The following is an 8,128-nucleotide window of genomic DNA, read 5'->3' as shown; positions in this document are numbered from 1 at the left end:
AATGTTTTAGAATGATCATTCTGTCTGCTGTGTTAAAAATATTGCGTGTGGTGGGGTAGAAGGTGCAGGTTTGGCAGGGGCCATCATGTGTAGAAGCTATGAGACTGGCTAGAATGTTTTTCTAATAACCCCAGTGAGAGTATGGCGGTTCAGATCATGGTGGGAACGATGAAGGATGTGAAAAATGGTCAGATTATGAATATGTTTTCAAGAAAGATTCAATAGAATTTGCCAAATAATTAAACTAATTTGTAAGATACATATGTGCGTATATCCACTGAAGGATACCTAGTGTAAATCATTAAGCCAGAAGAATATAGGCTTTATTAATTCCACTTTCAAATATTTATTATTCATAACCTCCTATAATCCATACCGACTGCTGCTACCTTGCTTCTAGGCGCTATAATGATGATTTTCAATGACTTTTTAAAGGTTTCAAATGTATTTTATTTCTTTAATTATGCTATATTTTAATGAGAAGCAGAGTGCTTAAACAACAAGTCGACTTGGGAACAATTTTGTATTACAGCAACTTGGATGGTTATTTATCATTCCACTCTTCTGGGGTGACTCTGCCAACAGGAGACAGGTTCCATTCTATTCCAATCTGTGTGGCTGTAAACACCCATGCAACAACACAGAAAGCGCTTCCACTGGCCAGCACAATATTACCATATTTGTCATGAAAATCTGGTGAGTGTTTTTCATGGCTTTGTCTAATTTGTTGAATGCTTCGAATCTTGAACCTTCTTAGTGCATTTCTGGTCAAGGAAAACATCATGGAGGTGTGATAGGACTGCAGCTGATTGCAGCTGCTGGTCTACTTCCTTGCAAAGAGACCTGGGAAAACAAAAGATGAGCAATGACATCTGATCTACATTCAGTTCCTCCCTCCGAATATTTTACTCCCACTACTCCTTACGGAGTGACCAGTCATGTAGCTTTGATAACATGATGTCTGGATTTGAGTCTCAGCTCTACTACAGATTAGCTGTATGAACCTGGGCAGTTCCTCAACCTCTCATTGCTTTAATCTCTTCAATGGCAAATGGAGACAATAATGTCTAGCTCCAAAGGGTGCTGTGAGTGGAACAGCACTCTGGCTGGTCTTAAAGGTTAACCTGCTTCAAGTTAACACACTCCTTACCTGCTGACCTCAGGGTCCTTGGTCTATAACATAACTAATTCACTTTCTTTGAGATTTGCAGACCACTGGCCTTAAGGAGTGAAGGAACAGAATTTTCCTAGGCCATAGAAAACAACAAGTCTGTCTGAAGCTGCCTCAGCCTTCTGATTAGCCCAGAAGTTCTTTTTTTTTTTAATTTTTTTTTTAACGTTTTATTTATTTTTGAGACAGAGAGAGACAGAGCATGAACGGGGGAGCGGCAGAGAGAGAGGGAGACACAGACTTGGAAGCAGGCTCCAGGCTCTGAGCCATCAGCCCAGAGCCCGACGCGGGGCTCGAACTCACGGACCGCGAGATCGTGACCTGAGCCGAAGTCGGACGCTTAACCGACTGAGCCACCCAGCAGTTCTTTAGCAAAATGTTTTTCTTTTTTAAATCACACAAATGACTTTACCCACCTCGCTTTGTGCATCTGTAGACCTTGACCTCCTTTGCAGAAAGAACAGAGTACTCTGGCACATCATGAAATAAGAATTGGACCCCCTTGCACAACACTCTCTCACCGAGATAACTTTTATAGCTGGCACCATCGAGTCTGCATGTAATCAAGAAATGTTGCAGGCCACTGCACTCCCTTTGCTGATTAACTACCCTAAACGTCTTTAAACACCCTCGGGCCAGGCAGAAACCTTTGAGTTGGCTTTTGGACAAGAGTCTACCTTCTCCTTAGGTTGCTGGCTTCCTGAATAAAGTTCAAATTCCTTTCCAAACAAAACTTGTCTCTTGAGTGGTGATCTTCCAGGTGATGGGCAGCTGAACTTGGGTTCGGTAACATGAATATTACATGTGATAATCCCTAACAACAACAGAAGTAAGCACACAGTGTTATCTTCTCTATTCTTCACAAACAGCTAATGACTTGCTCCCTAGAAAGACTCCAAACTAATCAGCATGACTGACAAAATGACAATTCACAACATGTCCCACTAGTCCAGTGATACCAAAACTCAGGTTTCAGTCAGAATTACAAGGCATTCACAGAGTATGTCATACCTCTTCCTCATGCTGCTCCTTTTCCTCCCCTTTTAACCCCCTTCCTCATCTCCCCCTTCTCTACCTGTAACTCCTGCCCTGCACAAGTCAAAAAATCATGAAATCAGATGAACATGTCATAATAGCCCTAATAATTTTACTTTTTAAACAGATAGCTATATTGAACAAGAGATCTGGAAGCAGAAACGTGGAGTTCTGTCGATTTCTCTTCTTTGTGCAAGCTGTCAAACAGTGCTCCGTCTCTAGCAATGACGTATGTTAACTGTGGTCCAAATGCAGGCAACATGGACACAAAAATGCCTGAGGTCAGTACTTGTAAACTTGTAACTGTTCACTGAGATTTGCCAACTCAAATGACTTGATTCCCAACTTAGAAAACAAGACCCTAAGGTTCTCTTTTATTTCCTACCAGATGGTAAAGTGGTACTCTTCATGACTGTGATGAAGGGGACAAAAAGAGAACCAAATGCCTTTCTTCTGAGGTCCCAAATACTCAGTTTTTTTTTTTTTCTTTTCCTGTTAGTCACGAATCTCTCCACCAAAAGGCACTAAAGTTTTAATTTGAATTGAATTCAGAAAGTAGGCTGAAGGTGAAAAGGGTCAGGGTATGACAGGTGCAGCCTTAATTCAATACAAAAATACTTGTGCCACATAGGATGGCACAAAACCAGAGAACAATTGCGATAACGGATTTCTTGTAGGTCATTCATGTATTCCTGCTAGTTTATGACAAACTGATTTCATTATTCCTATCTTCAAGATATTAAGTTGAAACTCAGATACTTTGTCTCTAGTGACACTGATCACATCCCTTTGTAGTTTAGTTCATCCTTTGGTTATTCCCATATCTGTGAAGCTTTTCTTTTCCATCTAGCCTGAATTTTCTTGTACTAGTAAGTATCCACTGTTAAGATTTCCTTTTAGGAACTCCTGTAGTTTGTAGTTGGCATTTCATACTGTAATAAACAAACTGCAGTCTTTCATTCCTTTTTTGTTTTTCCTTGTCAGCATCAGCGGCATCTGTCTCGGTTGCTTTCATATCTACGTTTATCTATTCTTTGCTTAAAAAATGCATGTTAAGAGCTGCGAACCCATGGATTAGAAAAATTTTCCATATTGTTCAACTCTACATAACTTATTTTTATGATAAATTTCATGTTATCAAGAGTCCTAAGCCTATTACCAAAGAATTGAAGCTATAGGGTCTAATATCCATATGAAATCATAAAAAAAAAAAAGAAATTCAATAATGTAACGCAGGTAAAGAAAATACTTCTCAAAGTAGATGCTTTCTGATGAAAACAGACTACAAAGAGATGGAAGAAGACAGATTTCTCTAGGTAATAAGAACAAAGCAGAGGTTCTCTCATGCCTGTGGCAATAAAAGAAAAATACATTCCGAATAAATATAAATAGTTAAAGAGAATGAAGTATTCTATGAGGATAAAAAGGAAAAACTGATCGTGTCATCTATTTTATACAGCAATGCTGAAACTCAGTTTAGGAAAAATAACTAATACTAGACTTCAATCTAAGTGCAATAAGGCAGTATATATATTTGAAGCTTCAGTGGTAACAAAAATAATTTCAAATCACTAAAGGCCATGAAAAGAAGCAAAGCAGTAATATAGTAAGGAAACCAATATTTAATGGATATATGCCTGTTTGCCAGACATTGTCCCAGAATTTTGCACATTTGTAAAAACACTGCTGCAATGGTGATATTTATCTCCATTTTATACATGAGAACAAACGAATTCAAGACATGAATTCAAGTCCTCTGATTCTAAATCTGGTACGTTTTTCAACTATCATGTTTTCTTAAAGTATATCCAATTCTGAATATTGGAAACAAACAAACAAACAAAAAACCCCAATGTGGTTACTAGAGATGACCCTTTAGTTGAAAATGGTTCGCTTCCCTTTACTATATTTACTGAGTGACTATCGGTGTGTCAGGATTTGGGCTGGGTGCCAGGGTACCATGCCTACTCTCAAGAAGCTTATAGGAGAGTGAGGGAATGAACAGTCACTGTCACAAGGGAGAGACAGGCTAGAGATGAACACAGAATGTCCTTGGTCCACAGGAGGAGTTACATTTCAACCTGGAGTTCTAGAAATGGTTTTAGAGGAAATGACACCTAGGCTAGATCTTGAAGAATGATGAATACATAAAAAACAGGGGCGCCTGGGTGACTCAGTCAGGTAAGTGTCCAACTCTCGGTTTCAGGCTCAGGTCATGACCTCACCAGGTTTGTGAGATCAGGCCCCGCATCAGGCTGTGCGCGACAGCATGGAGCCTGCTGGGGATCCTCTCTGTCCCTATCTTTCTGCCCCTCCCCTGCTCTGGCACACTCTCTTGCTCTCTCGCTCTCAAAATAAATAAATAAACTTAAGAAAAAAGATATAAAAAACAAAGCGGGAGTGTGGGGTGTAGATACATTAGCAAAAGTAAAAGCAGAGAGGGGCGAAATAGTATGCAGACAGGGCAATCTGGTGAGCTCAGTAACACCAGGTAGTAAGTGAAGTAAATGCCCGCAGATGAGCCTGGAGGGCTGAGGAAAGAACAGCACTACAATGAGGACTTTATATGCCCGGCTATGACTTGTGGACTCAATTCTATAGATCAGTGTTTCTCACGGTTGAGAAAACAGCGTGCAAACTCACACTGTGAGTTAACTGTGAGTTAACAATGACAATTCTTAGTTCTGTGTTCTGTATTTTTACTTTCATAATTTAAAGAAATGTAAGACAATAGTATATGAGACCTAGATGATGTGGCTTATCAATTTTTGGTTCCTGTGTTTATCTTTGCTCTGCAAATTTGCTTGTACCGTTTACATTTGTTTATCCTGGGCTAATGTGAAAAGAATGGAGGCAGCTTTTATATTTAAGTATGTGTTCACACCAGGGAAAAAATGAAGAATTAGACAAAGCAAGCTATGCCACAGCTCACTATATGGTACAGTCATCTGAAAATAAAAGAACTATGGCCACAGCAAGCACCGCTACAGATTCTGGACAATATTAATTAATGGTCATACTGAAATAATATTGTAATTTTGAATTTTCTTTATTGTATGGTTTGGTTCATTTTTAATTTGAAAATATTTTGGTTTCATAGCTGTATCAAAGAGGATAAATTTGGTTTTATGTTTATACATGTATAAGTGATTTTAAAATAAAATAATTGAAGAGGGTACAAGTAATATGAAAGAATTTGTTTCCCCTTTAAAAAGATTCCATATATAATCCAAGTTTGAGAAACATTCTCATAGGTGAGGAGAAACCACCTATAAGAGGGGGAAAACCTGGGGAAAGGGAAGCACTTTACAAAGATAACTGTGAGGTGGAGAATGGGTATGAAGATGGGAAAAGTGGCAGAAAAGGTAACAGGTTATTTCAAAGTTAAGTGTTTATTTCAATGGCTCATGAAAACGATGATGAGGATCTGAATTAAGTACTGATAACAGAGATGGAAAGAAACTAGAATTGAGAAATACTGGGAAAACAACCAGTCTGATGTGGAAAATAAGTTATTCTAAGTAAACTGAGTAAGTTCCTTCACTTAGCCTCTGGTTTAAGATTTTGGCCCCCAATTCTATTTCTGTTAAAAATCAGCAGACATTGACACTGTAGCTTGTAGCTGACCCCAAAGAATTAGAGTGTGAGTGATCTAGGTACAGAATGCAGCAAAGTCAAATCAGACATACTTGAGGTACTCTAGGAACAGGGAGGTCGAGATACCTGAGTAGAAGGAGGGAGGCTCCTAAGAGGATTTACTGTATAGTTTTGAGGAAAAAATATCAACTTCATCCAGTCTAGGTGGAAGCATAACACAGACCAATAAATGTCCTGCTTAGTTTTGATATTAAGGTTTTCTATCTAACTTTAGGAAGAAAATGAGAAACTGTGTCCTATTTCTCAAATGTGCCTAAATATTACTAGTAAGTATCTCACAGAGAGATGGCGCTCAAGATGGGACTGAGTGAACACCAAGGTTTCCCAACCTGGGCACTATTGCCATTTTGGGCCAAGTAATTCTTTCTTGTTGGGGAAGATACTCTTGCACTGCAGCGTGTTTAGTAGCATCCTTGCCTCTGTATACAACATACCGGTAAGTAGTATCTTCCTCCCCTCATTCGTGACACCACAAATATAGCTCCTGACATTGACGAATGTCACTTAGAGAGTAAAATCATCACCAGTTAAGAACCACTGTTGTGTTCAGAACAAAGTGTCTCCTATCACTTCTCCCATAATCTTCTACATGGCACTGTTCTATTCAATACAGAAGCTTAAATTCTAAGAAAAAACATACTCCCATTCCCTGCCATGGCCTGCATAAAGGTTGCCTACCAACATTTTTTCTCAAACTAATCTCAATTTTTAAAATGTTGTGCAGTATACAACTTAGATGAATCACTTAGTCTATGTGGGCATCTGCTTGCTCGTCTATAAAATGAAAGAAAAAAGTGGGACTAATTTGGCTTTTCCCAAACCTGCCTAATACTAAGAGTCATCTGGAATCTTTGTTACAAAATGTACATTCCTAGACTAACAGAGCATACAGGGGAATAGCCGGAGAATGTATATTTTTTTAAGCAAGTTCTCAGAAGTCTTGTCATCAGACAAGTTTATGGAACACTGAATCAGATGATCTCTAAGGTCCTATCCAGCCCTAACACACTAGACCTTTCCAAAGAGAAAAACATTTTAGGAAGACCATTTATTCTTTTAGGCCACTGGAGGAGTACAGTAGTAATTGAATCACCACCATGGTAATTTAAAAAGCAGCACCTGAGTGGCCTCACTGATAGGGAACCCTTGGGAATAAGTTAGTCAACAGAGACATTTGGCAGCATTTAAAAACATGAAAAGTACTAGTAATGCTGTATAGCGAATGGTATTTTCAAAGCTGATGCTCCTAGACGACATTACTCAATTGTAACTCCTTCATTTCCACCTGCTTTTATTTTTACTCTTTTTTACAGCTTCAGAATATTGACACACGATAAGAAACGATAAAAAAGGCAATCTTCTTGAAATGAAAATGCACATAACCTGCGGTGCCTTCTGTTCATAGATGTATTTCTCAGAAGACTATGCTGCTCAGGGAAGGATTAAGGGTACACAGTGCAAAGCGTCTCCCATCACGACTCCTTAAGAAGTATGGAAGCCCTGCAAGCAGCGATGCGGCTGGTAGAAATGCCGAACAAGGATTCTATTTCATATGTAATGGCATCATCTCCTGAGTCACTGAATTGATGGCCGGTACAACCATTTGCTTAAGGCTGTGTTTTATGTCACTTCACTAAGCCTAAAAAGTTACATAAATGGATGTTACCTGAACAAATAAAAAGGCGGATCACAGTACTGGGCGGTTATGTCAGGAGGGAAAAGTAACAGAGTGGACAACTTGCGAGTTCATGTCCTCAAATGGCAAATGTTGCCTGAAAAAGGAAGGGATATAAAGTATGTAGTCTCCTTCAAATTCTACTCACAGTCAAAATCTAAATAAACAGACCAATTCTAGCCTATTTAGAATGCTAGAAGTATTCAATAAAGTCCATCCTGAGAATAGTCATAGTGCTCATTCAGACAGTTTCTTTTATGGACCTGATCACATTAATGTGATTCACCCATTAAGTACCCAATATATATTTTTTTAATCACAAAGTGCTTTCAACTATACTCATCTCCACCCTTTCTGACAGCTATATGTAAGAGAATACAACAGTAACAGAGAGACTGAGGGCTTTTCTCCATGCCACACCTCGAGTCAGTGGCATGATTGTGCAAGAATTCTTATTTTGTTTTCTATTAAACTTTGGTAGGCCCAGCAAATTTCCTCAAAGTGGATGTCCACGTGTCCATGTTAATTTTACATTTCAATCCATTTCAAAGACTAGAAATAGGTGACCTTATTATTTTAGGTAATATATT

The 8,128-nt window shown here is 38.8% G+C and overlaps 1 protein-coding gene and 1 long non-coding RNA gene across 7 annotated transcripts in view; one reads left to right on the top strand and one right to left on the bottom strand.

Annotated features, from left to right (window-relative positions):
* Window positions 1–426: 426 nt before the first annotated feature.
* The window catches only part of LOC102970291 (cytochrome c oxidase subunit 7B2, mitochondrial), a 158,264-nt gene continuing 150,562 nt past the window's right edge, over window positions 427–8,128 (bottom strand). For 4 of the 5 annotated variants that reach the window (XM_007075915.2, XM_042984601.1, XM_042984599.1 and 1 more), the window contains 2 exons: window positions 7,530–7,635; window positions 427–843 (listed from right to left, as the gene is read on the bottom strand). In XM_007075915.2, the coding sequence (XP_007075977.1) occupies window positions 545–784 (240 nt within the window). In that variant the 5' untranslated portion in view covers window positions 785–843; window positions 7,530–7,635 and the 3' untranslated portion in view covers window positions 427–544. The remainder of the gene's footprint in view (window positions 844–7,529; window positions 7,636–8,128) is intronic. The other variant, XM_042984598.1, reaches the window with a different exon arrangement.
* Window positions 4,533–7,534, top strand: LOC122238049. 2 transcript variants are annotated; one of them, XR_006217028.1, is made up of 3 exons: window positions 4,533–4,852; window positions 6,078–6,299; window positions 7,177–7,534. It is a non-coding gene; the product is annotated as an uncharacterized LOC122238049 (long non-coding RNA). The 2 variants fall into 2 exon arrangements; XR_006217027.1 differs by having other exon boundaries at window positions 4,533–4,863.

This window comes from Panthera tigris, chromosome B1, assembly GCF_018350195.1.
Source record: "Panthera tigris isolate Pti1 chromosome B1, P.tigris_Pti1_mat1.1, whole genome shotgun sequence".
Classification (NCBI taxonomy): Eukaryota; Metazoa; Chordata; class Mammalia; order Carnivora; family Felidae; genus Panthera; species Panthera tigris.
This window is presented reverse-complemented; position numbering and strand designations above follow the sequence as displayed.